The sequence below is a fragment of the Zonotrichia albicollis genome, chromosome 6 (assembly GCF_047830755.1).
Source record: "Zonotrichia albicollis isolate bZonAlb1 chromosome 6, bZonAlb1.hap1, whole genome shotgun sequence".
In the NCBI taxonomy this organism is placed as follows: domain Eukaryota; kingdom Metazoa; phylum Chordata; class Aves; order Passeriformes; family Passerellidae; genus Zonotrichia; species Zonotrichia albicollis.
The window spans coordinates 33,060,783-33,080,034 of NC_133824.1; the positions used below are offsets into that span (position 1 = coordinate 33,060,783).

Below are 19,252 nucleotides of genomic sequence, written 5' to 3' on the forward strand. Positions count from 1 at the left end.
GCAGTGACTGATGACAGATGCCACTTTTCAACACACAAATGGTACCCAGAGAGGTAAGAGACATGAGAGCAAGTGAGAGTAGTTGCAAGAGTTGTGCAGGAGAGGAGAGGAAAGAATGCAGGAAAAAAGCCTTGGAAGTGCTGGATTGAGAAAAGTAATAGAAGGCATGTTGGCATGTTTGAAAACATTTTGGTTTATTCACTCCTGAAGGTATCAAGGTTCAGCCCCTTGGGATGGGAAATGGGACAACACTATCCATATGGCATGTGAAACCTGGGAAAAAAAGGACTATATTCAGTTTCTTTAAATCAGAATTGCACCAAATTTATTCAACACCTGTCTGCCTTACATGGCTTGATTACATAAAGGATGATTAAAAACTTAGTAAAGTGGAACACTAGTGAGAAATAGTTCAGAAAACCGAGTTCAAAAATTCTGTATTAAAATTGTACAAAGCAAAAGCTTAGAGAAAAATACCCATTTAGATATATGAGTTGTATTTTACATTGACTAGTTTTAAAGAAAAATATGATTTTTACCTCATGGCAATTCCATTTTATAGTTCAACTATGGCATAAAGCTATTGTGAGGTAACTTGGCATTCAGGAAGAGCATAACATGACATAACTTTGCATAGTTTTCATTTTTTACTATGTCTGAAAAGAAAAGCACTGAGGTATCAGGATAAGCCCTGAACCTGCTGTCCTTTGCAATACATAACAGGAACCAGCAGGACATTGAGGAGCCTTTAGAGAGTTCAGCACAGTCCTCTCACCATGCCCTGTGCTAGTCAAACAGCTTTCCCAGCACTCCGACATCTCCTGCAGTTGGATTTAGAGTTGTTCACTTGGGTAAAGTTCCAAATTGGCAGTCAGTCTTTGTGCTGTAGAGCTTCGTTAAGTAGATCTGTGATAAGTCTATGCAAATTAATATCAGCTTAATTAAGCATATTATAGAAACAGAAAAGCAGGGAAGCTATTCCATTTTTACATCAGTTTATTCAGTTGTGTTGCTAGCAAGACAAACTGAAATTAAATTGAAATTCTGAGTTACAAGACAGGAATGTCCTTAGCATGGCGTTCTTTGGTGTACTTCTAAGGACTTCTTGAAAAAATTAAAATTAGCTGATGAATTTTGAAATATCAGGAGATATATGGGTTTTCAGTTGACATTAACTAATAGTAGTGATTGCGTGGTAAAATGTGATCCTCCTTTCATGTAAGAAATTAATAAAAACCCAATGAAAATGCCCATCCAAGTGTAGGAGCCAATGTTCAGATGGCAGGAAGTAGGCTTACCTAAAATGACAAAATTCCAAAGACCTTTTTGAGTCAAGTCAACATTTTTCAGGCTTCCAAAAGAAGTTGATAAGAAAGATACAAACAGCAAATTTTTTAAAATAGGCTTTAAATTAGAGTAAGTTTGAGAAGTAGACAGAAGGTAAGGTTATGCCAAATCACAAAAATTATATAAGTCCTGAGGGGTATAAAGTGATTAAGGCACATTGGGATACTGCAATAAAGCAAAGTTATGCTTTTTATAAAACACAGAGCTCATTGCAGTGCTTAAAAAATATTCAGTGTGCCTTGTGAAAATTGAAACTGTGTTACTGATGTATTAGTGATGAACATATCCAAAAACTGATAATAAATAAGAACTAGATGGTACAACTGGCATGGATCATCTGAATTAAAATAATTTTCAGTCCAGGACTTTCCTCCTGAGTACGTTGTTATGGTAAGAGTTTGTGTTTTCAGTATTGCAGTATTTTATGACTCTTGCAAAAACACTCAATCTTTGGTTACTCAGTGAAGTAAAATCCAAAACAAGATTAAGTTGCAGAACTCTGGAAGACAATTATTTAGATTATTCCAAACTGAAAAATAGCACCTGGAGTCATATGAAAATTAAGCTGTAAATAGAATTATAGTGAAAAATTTTGACAACTGTAAAAGCAAAATAAATCACATCAGAAGAAGTGACTTGAAGTATTGCTGACATGTAAGTTATGTATAACTACTCTAGAGGTATCTCACTACCTAACTAATTCTATGATTCTGTATCAAATATCAAAATTGTACCACCACTGAGCAGGGAATTGGACCTGATTGACATGATGATGCTGTGATTTAAATTTCCAACATGAGAAAAATATGCAAACACTAGTATGGATTATTACCTTTTATGGCTTGTCTGTTACTTAACAAAATACATCTGTGAAGTAGAAAAAATTCAAACATTTTACAAATTAGAGAAAATTTAGCTAACAACTGAAGCGTGGATTAAAAATTTATTCTGTATTTTTAACTTGGTTTCATTATCTTAAGTTGAAAATTCATATGAATCAGTGTTGTGACTTATTGTTTTCTAATATATCTGCTTGTCTGTTAATCTGAGTTTTGGTTGGCTCCTAAATCATTGATTTTGATTGCAGTTTATTTCTGAATAGAATAAAACAATATCCTGCTGCCCAAGAAAGGATAACAGTTTTTTAAAGTATGCCTGTTGAAAATAGGACAAGCTCATTGCCTATTATGAATCTTTTCACAAATACTGAAAAAAAAAGTGCTCAGTGCTCAGTAGGGTAAGAATGCTGTCTCTTGCCTCTATGGCTGTTGCAGGGCTGTTTACTCCTTCAGGGTTACTCAAGAGTTGCTCTACACTGGTTTTGTTCAGTGCAAAAGCAAACAGTTGCTGTCAGTTTTCCTTTCACTGCATCTGCTATCTCATACTTTTAAAAGTGGATGAAGACTGGTAGGGAGTTTTTCCTTCATTCAGATACGATGATACAGCTAATACAGCCTAGAGAGTTGCCATAAGGTTTTCTGGAATTGTACACGTAGCTACACATATACATCAGCAGATGATGATTGTATGTAGGCAATTAACATGCCACAGCATAACTGAAATAGCCATGACCAAATTTATGATTTGATTATAATTTTTTTAAAGACAACACTCGACCTAGTAGTTAATTTTAAACAATCAAATTGTTTTTCCTTAACAAAATACATTTGCAACTTCATTACTATTCAAGCAACATATCATGTAGAGTTGAAAGCTGAAATCTGATTCTTTTTCACAATCTTTTTGAATATTCTGTGAGTTTGGTATGATTTAATATAGTTTGCTATATATGCTGAGAGCTTTTGTAGTTCTTCCTGGCTAATCTCTTTTTCTTCAAAACCTTAGGACAGCCTATGGAAATTTTTAGAAGCATGCTCATCCCTTAAATAGGATGGAACAATGTATTGAGTGCTTTTCAGGGTAGGAATGTCAAATAGTAGGTCAGATTGCTCAAGCAGCTTTATCAATAGCAAAACTTTACAAATTACTGTTTACAGACCAACACATTTATTCAGTCACAGAACAAAGTTTTAAAGCTTGTCAGTGATGCTGTACTTAATAAAAATCTACCTTTTATATGCAGATTTTCATTACCTGCTTTTTTCCCCTCAAAAGGTTTGCAGCAAATTTCCTTCTCTAACTTAAGACTGAAGTCTTTTCTTTCTTCTCTTGGCTAAGACTGCTATTGTTTTATTTGCCACCCTGTTTCTTCTCCCATTCTCAGCTGAGGGGAAAAAGGTAATGGAACCTCAAGCACTCTTTCATACTATTCCCAAGCTAAACATTTATTATCTAAACTTTTGCCTGATACTTCGCATCTGCACCACATTTAGCACTTCCCTGGCTTCATGCTCCTTTTCTTTATTGCAGCTTTCTGAAGACATACTAATAAAGTATTATCCATCATATTATAAGAAGATTTAAATGCTCAATATTTTTGCTGAATTTATGAACTTTTATTGAATATTTTCCTGTGACTGTGATTTAATAGATGGTAAAAAAATGAACTGGCTTCTTGAATTAAAAAGAATCATCCATACCTGTGGTATAGGAAATTCTTCTAAAGAATCCCTTAGAGTGATGGTATACAGTGGTAAAATACTGACATACCGATACATCTTAGAAGATAGATTTCCAAATGTGATAAAAATGAATTGAAAATATACCAAACATTCCTTATTTAAATAACTATATCTCAGAGAGTTACTGCAGCATTTTGACTTGTCTTGCAAAAGTGTTGTAACATTTTGAATCTTTAACTGTTCTTAAACTCATTATTCCTTCCTTGAATTGATTTTTTTCAGCATTAAGATTTATTTGGTCATCAAAAGTTATATGAGTTTGACTTGCTTATATTTAAAGCAGTTTTTTTTTTCCTGGTTGGTGAGCACTAAAGAGAGAACTAACCACCTTTGCCAGTAAATACTACAGACAATGGAAACATTATTTTGGAGGAAATGAGCATACTAGAAATATTAGCTAAAATGTTCAGTGCTTTAAAAATGTAATTTTTTTAATGTTGCCATGTATTATAATTTATTTCAGTATATGAACGTAGCTTTGAATTACCAGTTATGTAGACAGTTGTGTTTGTGTAATTTTTAAAAACTATTAAAATATGTTTGGTGGCTATTTAGCCTTCAATTAAAATCCCATCTAAATCATCTGTATGTTCTACTGTAGTTAATATTTAATACATAACAAATTCTTACCTGTAGGTACATCATATGCTTATACAGTGCCCGTGTTTTCCGTGGTCTATTTAAGTTACTACTTCATAGTTTAAGTTCTTGAGGAAAGGAATTGTCTTTCTCCTCTGCTAACAACAGAATAGCTAATTCAGTGGTTATATGATATCTGAAATTTACTGGGAGGAGTCACTGAACAAAAATATTTACTGAATAAAAGGGAGTCAAAATAGCAGCAGAGCTGTTTTAATTTTTTTAACTATTTCCTATGCCTTAAAATGTTTAATTTTTAAAGAAGTAACTGAATTTTAGACATTTTAGATAACCAGATAAGCCTTTGCACACAGTAATGGTATAGATGTATATAAGAATGTATCACTATATAAGCAGGAATACATTTTATATTTTATTAACTACCAGCTGCTAAGAATTCAAGAACCTTCAGTTTTGTTCTATTTGAGGTCATTGTTAGATCCAGCTCGTATATAAATCTCGTTTAAAATTATGATTTTTATTAGATTTGTTAATGCTGTTTTTGAAAAAGTAGAGCAAGGTTTAGGTAGTCTTTTTGAAATTGAAGATACAGGTGAATTGATATGTTTGGGATATTATTTGCCAGTGGTAAAGCTTATGAATAAAGTAAAGTACTTGACTCATCTTAGTATGTATTTTAAAACAGGTGAGACTAATGATAAGGATGTTCAGGTGGTGGAACTTCCCATTGTTGACAGCTTACACCCACGGCCACCCTATTTGCCCTTGGCTGTCCCTGAAGACTTGGCTGATAGACTAATTCGTGTACACGGGGATCCTGCAGTGTGGTGGGTCTCACAGTTTGTGAAATACTTGATTCGTCCACAGCCTTGGCTAGAAAAGGAAATAGAGGAAGCCACAAGGAAACTTGGTTTCAAACATCCAGTGATCGGGTGGGTATTTAGTTTTCTTTTTAACTGTCTGTCCTTTAATACGTGTATGTAATGATTCCTGTTCAGGAAAAAATTGTTTTATGATGATAATCAGAGTCTCTAAGTATTTTGTGGGGAGAGAAGGTGATTTCTAGATGAAGCTCTTATTTTTTAGCTGTGCATAAAACAAGTTGATTACAAGTACTTCTTCAGCACACTTGTCTACCTGCTGTTGGACAGATATGTAAAAGGCAGCTCAACAGAAGGTTTTTTAACATGTCCTTCCACATCTGGTAATACAGAATTTCCTTAATGTAATTGCCTTACAGCTTGTATTCCAGGCACTTTACTGTCTGTGTCTTCTTTCCAGTACCTGTAGCTTTTACATTGAGAGAAAAAAGGTTAAGCCTATAATTTACATGCCACAATTCACAACTAATTTTATCACTGGCTACATATGAACATGCTATATGCCATTCCCTTCCCTGCTGTTGTTTTTGCAGTTGTTGTTTCCCAGCTATAATGATGAATTGGAAAGGCCTGTGTGGGGAGATATGGGGAGAAGGAGGAAAAGCAGTAAAAAGCAGCTTGTGGGAGAAAGGTTTTTCCATCATGTAGTCTGAAAAATGCTGCTGCTGTGCTGGAGTCTTTTTCCTTTGCCAGAATTCCGTCAATCCTTAAACTTTCTTTATCTAGGAGTACACAGTAGGTTGTCCAAATGTTAGTTGGCTTTTGACCTTGAGCCAGTGGGCACCTCACTGCTGCTGTGTCTGGAGACTTGTTACATTTCAAGGAGGTCAAAAAAATGCATTTGTAACTACCTTAATTCAGACTATGCATTATACGAGGCAAATATTCCTATTTTCCTTTTCACCTGTATTGATCAGGCATTATCTATCTTCAGTAGATAACTTAACCTTGTGCTCGAAAGAAATGCCACCTTATATGCTATAATTCAATGTCTTTCATTCCTTTCTTTCAGTTACCCTTTGCCTTCCTTGTCAGATTATTATATTTCTTTTGAGAACAGACTGACTTCATATTGTCAGTGTGTCATGATGGACATGGATGAGTTTTAATCCCTCATTATTTTATGTATTCATTCAATCTAAAATTTCATTTGCTGAGGTATGTGTAGTGTTAATAAATGTAATTCCTAGATTTTCCCCTTTTCCAGTGTTCACGTCCGAAGGACAGACAAGGTGGGGACCGAGGCAGCGTTTCACCCCATTGAAGAGTACATGGTGCACGTGGAGGAGCGCTTTGAGCTTCTTGCTCGCAGGATGCACGTGGATAAAAAAAGAGTGTATTTGGCTACAGATGACCCTTCCTTGTTGCAAGAGGCAAAATCAAAGTAAGATGAATTATGTTTATATTACAGTTCCTTCCGTCCAGTTAGCTTTACAGTTTCTGACTATTGTGCACTACAAGTTTTGGTATAATATTTTCTAATCCTTTATTCAGTTAAGACTGCATTTAATTTTCCAGTGATTTTGATTTTTCTCTCAGATATGCTTTTTTGGGATTTTTTTCCTCCCAAGTATGCTTTTCAAAGCTTAATGTTAAAAATCTGGAAGTGTTGAGCAAGATACCTGTGACTATGTAAAAACAAATCAATGCTATAGAACAGAGGTAAATAAAAATAATATATACATAAACAATAGAAAATATAAGTAATAAACACACAGCACTTATTATTGAACATACATATTAAAAAGAAACTACTTAGAAATATTGTAAAGCCTGGTTAATATATTAAGAAGTATATAAAACCTGTCCAAAAAATGTGAGCATTTGCCAGAGGAATTTTTTTAAGTGGGTTGAAAAGCTTATGATGCAGCTCTTCCCTCTTCAGAAGGACTTCTGTAGTGATAACATAGAAGACTTGCATCTACATGTTGAATAATTTTGTCCTTAAATATAGGGATTCTCAACTTCTTACAGTGTCTTTGTCCCTTTTTTTTTTTGTCCCTCTATCCTCTTCTAGCTCTCTAGAACATGGATACACAGTAAACATTCATTTGCTCCTAGATGGCCTGTATTTCCTTGTAAATTAATACTTCTAATTAATTGATTAATACTTTCTAAAATCAAAGCAACTCAGTAGTGGCAAATTTTTGAACTGTTCTGTTCCTGGTGACATTTTTGAAAAAATATGCAAGATAACATACCATATAATAGATTTTCTTTGGCATATGCAAGGCAAGCAGAAAATGTTATTTTGTAGTAGAATAATTTTCTACAGCATTGAAAACCTGTCTACTTCCACTGTGCTATTTCTGTTTTTCTTTCATATTTATTAAAGGCTGCTGTTTAAAATGATGATGTTTTGTGAAAACTAAATGAACATACTCAACTCCAGATGATGGCAACCTAATCCTTTTTTGTATGTGTAAAGGCAAGAATAATAATAGAAACAATTGTAGCATTTAAAGTGCAAATCGAAACAATGAAAAGACGGGTAATCCAAAATTGAGGTTATAATATTTAATTCATTATATTGTCCTAAATAACTTTAAGGACTGTTTGTAACATGACAGAATTCAATATTGATTTAACAATCTTAGTTATGCATTTTTATTTATTTTTGTTTAATTTTCAAGCCTTAGCATTCTTTGTGAATAGTAATGAGATGCTCTACCTGTGTAAACATATAATCTCAAGTTTTTAATAGCAGCAAAAACTAATTGTAACCTATTCAGTAAAACAATACTGAATTTTATTAAGAATTACAGCTCAAGTTCATTCCAAATCACTATTTTACTTTAATTTGGATGATACAGCTCATTAATATAGCATTAATTTTATGTTTTCTTTATAAAAGGCATACAATCTGTAAGTATTGAAGAATTTTTTATGTGTTACTGCTGGGTTTCCAGGTCACAGCTTACACTAAAACATCATTTCCTACGTTGCTTGCACCCTACTGTTGCTTGCAGCTTCAGATGCCTTGAGTAGAAGGCATTTGAAGCTTCCTGTGATTTCACAGAAGGCAGGGTGCAATTTGATGTTTGGGCATTTAATAGCATCTGAAGGCAGGTTAAGGTCATGTTTTGGCAGCAAAGAAGCTTTTCTTTCTCTTCTTGTGAAATCAACTATAAATTGGTTTACACTTCTGACAAAAATGTTCTAGTCACATTGAACTACCAAGCTTTGATAGAAACAGCTGTCACATTGCAGTAGCTTATGTTGCATTCATTATTTTGTGCAATAATATCAGTAAGTCCTAGGTACTGTATCTCTCTACAAGAGAGTGACTGGTTGTCAAACAGCGTTGGCATTTAAGTAAAGAAAATTTAGCCAACATTCACATGAATAGGCATGTTGTTTCTAGCAAGAGTAGTATTTAAACTAATCATAGTCATAAAACCAGAAATGTTTTGACTTAAGTTTCAGAAACTTCCCTTGCAGACAGATGTCTACCAACTGCAAGTACAGTAGTAAAGATAGTGCAGTCACTACCACCAGTTTGTAGAGTGTTTGTGTGTGTTTCCAAAAGAAGGAAAGAGGTGATATATTTTCAGAATTAGGATCATGTAGAACAATTTTAGTAGAGAGTAGCAGGGTTGAGAGTTCAACAACTGTAATGATCAGGGGATTAAAGCATTTGACAGCTTCTGGTAAGCAGAGGTCATGGTATTTATCTTGGATAAGTGATGTGTTAGGGAGGGTGTAAATTGCTTTTTCTTTGGCTGATTTAATAGTTTTCACATGCAAATTTTTGAATGTCTAGTACATGTATTTTTAGTCCATAATACTCTTACAGTATCTTCACTCCTTAGGGTATTCAAAATAATACAGATTATATATACATACATTCTTAAAGAGACCTTATTTAATGTATTTCTGGTTTGTATATGAACCTATTTAGGTATTGTTCTTTAGTTCATGAGCACAAAAATTCAACAAATCGCATTCTTCTCTCCTGAATGTTTTCCTGTAAAGTCATCTGTATTTTCTTTTTTCTCCTTTTTTTACTGTTTATTTACTTCCACAATAGCAGGTTAATATCTTTTCTCCCGTTCTACTATGTGCAGTTTTGCTAACCCTCCCCACCCCCCAAGTCATAGTATGCCTGACATACAGAATTCAGCAGTGCTTCAAAGTACTAGAACTTAATGAACAGCTCATATATTTTCCAACTTTTTTAGAGCAAGACCTGAGAAAACACATTATTTCTTACTCAATCTGCTTACACATATACTCACAATATTCTTTCAGAGGGAAGAAAATTTTCAGTGCCTGTTCTGGACACCTGCACAGGCCTACCAGTTGAGAACTGGAGCCTGGGACTCACCTTGATTTGCACCTGCAGTGATAAGCTGTAGTTACACAATGATCTGCTTCTGAAACCAATGGAAACTCGTAACAGTCCTATAACTGTGCTTGATTTGTACCCTCCTCTGAGGCTGTTAAGTGCAGGGAGGAAAGATTTTTAACTCTCTCTCTCTCTTCCCTGCCTTCTTTTTATTTCTCGTTTTCCTGTTCCCATAAGAGCAGAAAAAAGAAAAAGGATTTTTAAAAATTTTTAAGTCATTGTTACATGAGAAAATATTTTATTTTAATATGATATAAACTAAGGTTTCATATTTTTTAAAAAAAACTTTTTGAATTACAGTAGTACTGATGTTTTTTGTAATAAGTAAAGAAAAGTGTATTGCTGTGGAATTTTACATCTATTTCCTTATGACCAGTGAATTGCAAAATTTGTTCTGCACATGGCCTTAAGAACTGTGAAAGACTTTTTTATTCTTTTCATTTGTTTACATGCATTTATTTAATATGTCCCTTTCACAGGTGACTGGGTATTTTTGCAGTGTCCCAATCAGTATCTAATAGTATGGTAGTAAGTGTAGCCTAATAAGGTCAGAATCCCATATCCTGTTTAGCAGTAGAGAAAACTTAGTGGTCTGAGTATATTTCATCTAAAATCTGAATAATTTGCAGAATGTGGTATATACTTCCTACTGTGTCTTTCGCTTCAACTTTGTTATATATCTGACAGATGTACAGAATCTTTTTGTTTATTTTTTCTTGATAAAGAGAGGGCATGCTTGGAGGCAGCAGTGACCTTCTAGAGGGTTCAGCAAAATTGTAATTAATTTCCTGTAAAGCAGAGACTCACCTAAAATGAATTAACAACTCTATCTTGCAGCAAAAGTAATGCTTCTTAAAAAAATAAACAGAACAATTCTATTAACTGTGTGTTGTATTTTTCACAGGTATCCAAATTATGAATTTATCAGTGATAACTCCATATCCTGGTCAGCAGGACTCCATAACCGATACACTGAAAACTCCCTAAGAGGAGTCATTCTGGATATTCACTTCTTGTCTCAGGCAGACTTCCTGGTCTGTACATTTTCATCCCAGGTAATGTGCAATGCAGACACAGTGTTGATTATATGTACCAGTTCTAAATCTTAGTTTTCTTCATGCTTCTCTTTATAAAAAATTGTTTTAAGATGAAAAGAACAGCAAAAAGTTACCAAGTTGACGTGGCTAATGTGCTGATCCACCTAATTCACATATGGCGTGACATTATTTATATCTGATTAAATATTTTTTACTTGCTGTTGTTATTATGCTCTTAGGTGACAGAATCACACATGATTATACTGTTAGATGGAAATGGACACTAAACTCAAAAGTTAAAATTCACTTAAAAATTAAATGTTTTCCACAGCCTCAAATGTAAATTTTCTGCTGCACTGTAATGACAAATAGAAACAAGTGCATATTAATATTAATATATGGTCGATACAGTGATATATTGACCTTGACATATTAAGAAGACAACAAGAAGACAGCAAAACTACAAAAAGTATAGAAGAGCCTCTTATCCTTCCATCATGCTTATGCATACATTTTATTTACCATTCACCACATGCTGTAGGAGAGAATGACATTTTATAGCATATTTAGAAGGTTATTAATACAGGCTGTTTCAGACCAAGGACCTGAGTAAAATCCAAAGTAAAAATTCTCACTAAGAAGAGCTGTGAGGAGCCATCCTGTTTAATAATAATGTTTGATTTAGCTGAAGCACATCCACTGAATGCATATCATAGAGAAAGAAACAAAACCTACAGCGGTATGTCTTAAGTGCCACGCATGCATTGCTGTAGAGACAGTTCATAGTCTGAAGGAAGAATTATGTAGTCTTGGATAAAGACTTAATGAAAAATCTGTAACATTTTCTGCTATTGTTAATATTCAGATAGCTGTGTTAAAAGTGATAAATATTTGCTTCAAGTGAAACTCTGGGTGTAAACATAGTTTAAATATAGCCACAAATGGTTTGGCCAGAATATATTGTAATTGAATTTTAAGTGTTAAAGAATGAATATGTGTTTAAAATTCATCAACACAGTTAAGGTGATACAGGTTGGTCAGGACCTCTGGAGGGCGCCTGACCAAACCCCGTTTGAGGTTATGGTGCCTTTGAGCACAACTCTCATTCTATTTCACCATGCATTTGACAGTAGGCTTTTTTATTGGATAACATATTTGATTTTCTAGAGTTGCAGAAAGTTCTACTGAAGAATAGGAGATCCAGTATTAGGGTGTTGCTGTCAATAGCTGTACTGTGAATTTGGTCCAGTAATTAATTTATTCTAGGCAATTTATTGTGCTATAATAACTCAAACTCCTTAAAAATAATTTAATACAATTTTTCTGGGCATGCAACATTGTGGATCTCTACAGAATCTTCATATATTGGGCTTTTCTAAGGTCTGTTGCAAGTTTTCCCACTATTCATAAAGTTTTCTTTTAAGGGGTTTTAAATTTGATTCTCTTATCTTTAACATTTGAATTGCTTTCCCTGTCCTTTCATCAATTAAATAAACAATTTGATATTTACTTTGGCATTGAAGGTAAGCAAAATAAGGCAGTTAATGACCATCTTTTGGCCAATAAGTGTGAAGAAAAAGTAAGGTTAAAAATGTATTCTTATTTATTTCTATTGTGATTTTGGACTTTCTCATTAATCAATTCTATGCTGACTTTGTTTTCTATTTTTCTAAAAAGACTCTGAACTTCTTAACAGAGGTATTAAGAGAAAATGATGCTGTATGTGAATAGAATCAGGAATTCCCCTGTATTAGTTAGAAATTAATTAACAAAAATTAATTATCTAAAAGAACATTGGTAGAAATTGAAGAATAGTTATTTCCTTAAAATACTGTTGTTAAAGAATTGGTCCTCTCATGTAATGGAGAGTCAAGGGAAGCAACCTACCTTGGCACTACACTTCAGCAATGTCACGTTAATTGAATAGATTAATTTAATTTTATAGGAAAACCACATGGGAGTTACACAAATCATAACACAGCAGGAGAGTTAAGATTACACATTAGAAGAAAGATTTTTTTTTTTTGGTCTCTTCGTTCTTCATTTAGTCTTCATGAAGTCATAGCTCCCTCTGACTGATATAACTTGTTTTCCTTCCAGAATTTATTAGTCTTTGTTTTTTTCATTGTACAGGTAAGTATACAGGCGGCAGAACATGGGATCTGGGAATAAAAAATGGGAGGCTGGTTTCAGCTATATTTCTGCATGTGGATGTTTTGCCTGCTATCCTCACAGTTTACAGTTTAGTCACCCAGGTTTGGTGCTACAAAGAAAACAATTGCTGAGCTAAGGTGTTGAATGTTTTGTGTCAGATATGCACAACACACTTGCTTAAAGCGTTTCTACTGAAAAGATTTTAAATCTTTATAGTGTGTATTATGTATGTCTCTTCCTGGGGTGCACACACATGCAGATAACAAAACAAATACAGTCACAGAAGCTATAAAATAAATAGCCTTTTGCAAATATATGGGTAATCAAACTTGTTTTTATATTATGATGTGTAACAGGTACTTTGAAATAATTAACTTCAGTCTGATCTTCTGAAAGGTACTTCTGAAAAGTTTTTTTTAAAGTTCAGATGCAGAGGGATAAAAGGAAATCTATTACATTTTTAAAGCAAATGCCTCTCTCAAAGGAGCTAAGAAAGTACAAATATGTCTCATATGAGCGATCAAAGTTCTATTCACTGTATCTTCAAAGGGACAAAATAAAAGTAAAATCAAGCTTTACTATATTAACATAGACTGAAAATTATGAAAAAGCTGAAATGCTGCTTTGTATTGGAGAAATCTGCTGTATTGTTAATCAGCCTTTATCAAACTTACGTGAAGTTAGAGAAGGATACGGTAATGCAGGTCAGAAACCAGAAAACCAACAGCAGCCAAGTCTGACACCTGACAGAGAAGAGCCTTCTAGCCAGCTGTTGAAAAAGCTTTTTTTAATATAGTGGTATGCTTGTATGTTTCTGGCAGCTCTGAGAAATACAATATAATTCTGATGTGGGAACATGTGTTCTGTCTGATGAAAATTCCCTTCATAAGATGGGTTACAATGACAAGTAAAAATGCATCTTCCCACCGATGTAATAATTGTCTTCATGGAATTAATTTCATTTATTTGTCTTCTAAGTTGCCAGCAATTCTATCACTGTTCTAATATAAACAGCATTTTAAAGCCTTGGACTTATGGAACTATTTGGTTGTGAAAATTTGAACTTCCTTTAGAAAAGTAAATGCAAGGCCTTATTATTGCAGGATAAATTTAAATGTAAATTCTAAAGGTTCAAAGGGAAGTAAAATGCAATTTTTAGTGGTTATAGTAGAAAAAGAAAACTTGCTTTTACATTTGATTGGCTACACATCATTAATTTTAAAAAGCAGAGTTACTAGTGTCCATATAGATGTTTTAATTTTAAACTGAATAGTAGATGATACTAATTATTTATCTATCTATTTATTTATTTGTTAGTTTGCTTACGAGATCTGATCACCAGAGGCCAATTAAGATTCTGCAAAATTTCATGCTTTTTAGTAGCAATTATGCAGGAATTCAGTAGAGTTTTTTTTGTTTGGTTTCTCTTGTTTTTTTATTTTTTGAGGGGCTATTTTTGTTGGTTGGTTGATTCGTTGTTTTTTTTTTTAAACCCAGATATTCCAGACCCTGATATTCTTGGGAAATATTACTATACATTAGTTGTTGATTTTTGTGGTATATTTCAGTCACACACAATATTAATGACTTCTGTTTTTATTTCTAAGGTTTGTCGAGTCGCCTATGAAATTATGCAGACGTTGCATCCAGATGCTTCGGCATATTTCCATTCTTTGGATGATATCTACTACTTTGGGGGACAGAATGCTCACAACCAGATTGCTATTTATGCTCATCATCCACGAACTGCTGATGAAATTCCTATGGAACCTGGAGATATAATTGGAGTAGCTGGAAACCACTGGGATGGTTATTCAAAAGGCATCAATAGGAAATTAGGAAGAACAGGCCTGTACCCATCCTATAAAGTTAAGGAGAAAATCGAGACAGTCAAGTATCCTACATACCCGGAGGCTGACAAGTAGATTAAAAGGAAGACATTCAGCAATTATTATAAAAAACTAAGTTTTGATTGGTTCAAACCAGTCAACAACGCACTAACTATTGGTTTCTATGGGATTTGAATTTGCATTTTATCATGCGGTTAAAATCAAAGCCTTTGCAATGAAACTGGACAAGAAGCTGAGAACAAGTGGATGGGCTATTGTCTGAACTTACTCTTAAACATTTTTGTTATATGCACTCTCACACATGCACACACAAACCACGTACAGCAGGAAAACTGTTGTTTTATACTTCTTATCTCTTTTCAGGAGTTGTCCCGGTCATTAGTCTTATGTGAGCTTTGGGCTCTCTTCTCCGCCATTAATTGACAATAATGTTCAGACTTATAACACTGCCACATTGTGTAATTTGAGTGACATGAACATATTTTGTATGTGCAAAATTTGAAACATGGTGCCTATATTTGAAAAGTTTGTGACCTTTTTAGAAGAGCCATGCCTGTTTCACAATGGGCAAGAGTCCACTTTCATCTGGTGTTACTGTGACCACTGAACTTGCTTCAAACAAGAGATTCAGATTTCAGACTAGATTTCTTTACAAGTTTGGGATTTTTTTTAGCATTCCATTGATTACTTCTCATCATTAATAAAATAAAGGTTACATTCAACAATCAAGTAGTCACTGTCTCTTAGGAGCTTTTGTAAACAATGCCATGAACAGATTCTTTATTACTGGTAATTTCTGGACATTGCCTTTGATTGAAAAAAACAACAACACAAAATCCACAAAAGAAGGAAAAGATATTCGGAGTTTCACTGAATTTTAAAACACTTGTGTAGTACAGCAGTTGCGTAGGGCACAGCGCTGCTCAGCTTTGTGGACAGTCAGTAACAGCAGGATTATTTCAGTGGCTGAATTGCTTACATTTACCCTCTGACACTATTTTCTTACCTTTTCTGTTTCTCTTCTGAAAATAATTCAGGGTTTAGGGTATTATGGATGGCCACTTAGCATTTTGGCATTGAATATAATTACTTTTAAGTAAGATACTTCAGGTTATCCCATTTATAGAACCTGTCAGTCTGGACTACTTTAAAAAAATCTAACAGCTTACCCAAAAATAGTAGGTTGCAAGAAAATATACGAGGATGAAGTTTTATGCATGTTGTAAGATTATTGGTACTTCTTAGTGTTTTGAAGTCTCATGCCAGTCAGCTCTCATTAAGAAAAGAGATAATTTATAAAATAATTTTACAAATAAATTCATAGATTTGATGGTTGTATATATAGATGCATATAATATGTAAGATGACAAGAGATTGTTTCCAAATAAAAAGAATGTTTAAAGGCATTTTATAGCTTCTAGTGCAATCCAGTTTGGATTACTGTAGAGCAGAAAATGTTTACTGTTCAGACGCTGAGGAAATGCCATATGAGCAAAGGTTAAAACAGCATGGCTAGTTGACTTTAGCAAAGCAAAAATATGCTTAATTATGTTTATGAATAGACCAAGGACAGTGTTTACATAGTGAATGGGTGCACTTGACCATAAATAAATTTTAGGCTGAAAACTAAAAGGAAATTCTGGAAATGTTCTGTTCAGCAGCAGGCTTCCAATTGAAATAGTGCTGAGATGGAACTGGATTGGTATGTAAAGGAATTACAAAGTAGTACTTTCTGACATTACTTCCAGGACCAATCCTGTAGATCCCTTCCAGTAATATGTCCCTCAACTAAAAAATTATTTTGCATCTTGAAAAAGAGCAACAAAATCAAAGTTGAAAACTCTGGCGGAAAAAATATACATTTACCATATTGTTAAATAGACATATCAGCGAAAATGAACTAAGATACCAAATGAGATATAAAGACTGATTAAAAGATAATGGAAAGTTAGTAAGAGCAGCCAAAAGTGCTAAAGATGAATTTTTGCAACAAAAGATGCCTAGAGGCAACTGGCGTTTCTATATTTTGGAACTGGTAAGGAAACAGCTTTATGTAAGTTTCCTGTCTAAGTGATAGTGTTAAATTTTCCACTAATTCAGGCAAATGCATATTTCAGAGGTACAAATGTAGGATAAATGATTTTTTTTAAACTTTTTTTGAGTTGTACATATAAAGCTACTGCTACTTTCCTTTTCAACTTGAAAAAAAATAGAAACCCATTTCTAGAACATTTCTTCCTCAGCAATTAGGTCAAGGCTTTTTTTTTTTTTAATAGTTTAATTGTTTTTCCACAAATACTACATTAGCTAATTGGTATAGATTTATAGATTTTGAAAATGTTGTATTTTTTAAGCTATTTACTTACAGCTTCAGAGCCCATCATTTCTAGCTCATTTCTTAGAGTGTGATTCAGAAACAGTATTCATAAATAAATTATCACTAAAGTTTTCCTGTAGTTAGGTAACTCAGTTAAAAATGCAATGAAATAAGATAAATAACAGAATATCTAAGATGAGCCCAAAGGCAAAAGCAGGTGTGGTAATGAGAGAACTGAAAACACTGATGTTGTAGAAGCTGTACCTATATAATGTGGCAATTCCTCAGCAGACTGCATCTGACAAAACATTGGCAACGTACACATACCTCCTTACATATTCTAAGTACCTAATGAATTATTAGGTCATCATCTTTGAGAAAATGATCATGAAATTATACAAAGTTACAGCATCACTGTTAATAATTCAAAAATGTACTAATGTAGATGCTATGATCTTATTCCCCAGGGTCATATGATCCTCTAGTGCGCAAAGTGCAGTACTTCTCAGAGGAAGAAATCTAGCAATACCCTGCTTGCTGGATGCATGTTTCTAGAGATTTGTTTCCTTTAAGACTACCAATTAGTTATATTTTGGAATCCTGGGACATTGGTACATTAAAACTGATTTTGTTTTATATTAAACAAAATGAATATTTGAGACTTTATTCTCGCTGTACAGTGGGGTCCAGGTAATATAGAAGGATCGATGGGTATGTGGAAAAGAGACCCCTCAGATTTTATTGTAGCTCACAGAAAAGTGAAATAATAGGAAATAAAATTTTGTCTTGAATACCTGGAGAAAGCTGAATCTTTTGAAGGCTATGAACTCATTAAGTTACTAGCCAGAATGCTTGTGAGGAAGCAAGCATACATCATGTTTCTTCTGTTTACCTTCTAGCCCTGCACCAATCCAGTCTTGTAATTTTTGCTGCATACCAAACCACCTTCTCTGATACCCATAAAACAACAAGCCTTCATACCCCCTTAAACAACTGCTGTTTAATTAAATTTTTTCTCTTTAAGAAACTTTGGTGCGTGTGTGTGTATGCATGTTGCATACATAAGACCCAATATGAGCAGCGCTCTGGCGTTCCTCGCTATTTTACGTTATCACTGTCACATTCTCGGTAAAAACGTACTTGCCAGGTAAATGTAGTCATATTCTACATGCTGCTTAGAAGCTAAGAAATTTATTTTGCGTAATTCAGTTACCTGGTCTTCTGTGATACTGCTGTACCACCGACCTCAGTTCCTGATTTTCAGGCCAGGCCACAGTCAGATGCATGGGATTTACAGGCTTTCTCTGCCAACATCCTGCCCATGTGCACTGCTGAGTATTATGGGTTTGTTCAAAAAGGATGACGTTTTATTTCAAAGTTTTTACTTATTTTTAAATGTTTGCCTTGTTTACGTTCAGATAAGTCTTTTGTCTAACCCTTCTATCACTGAATTTTAAGAAAACTTTAGGGAAATCAGATTTTTCTCCTTTACCAATTTTCTGAAAGGGGATCTGGTGATGCCTTTTTTTAACAGAGAGATATTCACAATGCAGATGTTTCCTTCATAATAGGTGTTATGTTTCTTTGGTTTGCAATTATAAATAAGGGTCTTCTGAGCTAGGAACATAATAGAAAATAAATGGATAATTTTCATGACAAATTCTTGATAGAGGGAGGGAGATTTTTCTTCCTGCCAGTGGAATAGCACCTACCATTTGGAACATTTTCATAACAGTGAATTGAACTTGGTTTTTCCAGGTCATTAGCTTCTTCAGAATGTAATCTCTGATGTGACTGAGGAACCCAGATAAAAATAATTTGCTTAGTTTGGGAAATGGGAAGGAGAGAGAGTCTAAACATGATATTGTGCTTTTAATATGAGTTGCTACATCATCTTATAAAGCCACAAATAGACATTTCTGTACTGGGTTAAGCACCTCTGGTAGTGAAATCATACACAGAATTTGCAACCCTTCTGATTTTGCCTGATACCAGTCTGAGTTTTGTATAAACATCATGGTCATACTCTGATTATTGGTTGTTAATATCCTTACAGTTTCATTCCTCTTTTGGTGGCATGGGAACAGGTTGTCAAGGGGCTCAAAAGGTTGTTTGGTTTTCTTATTGTATGGAATT

General features: G+C 34.0%; 1 protein-coding gene across 6 annotated transcripts in view; it reads left to right on the top strand.

Annotated features, from left to right (window-relative positions):
* Positions 1 to 15,531, top strand: part of FUT8 (fucosyltransferase 8) — a 97,534-nt gene extending 82,003 nt beyond the window's left edge. For all 6 annotated transcript variants that reach the window (XM_005480117.4, XM_074543165.1, XM_005480115.4 and 3 more), the window contains 4 exons: positions 5,215 to 5,461; positions 6,618 to 6,794; positions 10,663 to 10,813; positions 14,557 to 15,531. In XM_005480117.4, coding sequence (XP_005480174.1) covers positions 5,215 to 5,461; positions 6,618 to 6,794; positions 10,663 to 10,813; positions 14,557 to 14,874 — 893 coding nt within the window. In that variant the 3' untranslated portion in view covers positions 14,875 to 15,531. The remainder of the gene's footprint in view (positions 1 to 5,214; positions 5,462 to 6,617; positions 6,795 to 10,662; positions 10,814 to 14,556) is intronic.
* The last annotated feature ends 3,721 nt before the right edge of the window (positions 15,532 to 19,252 follow it).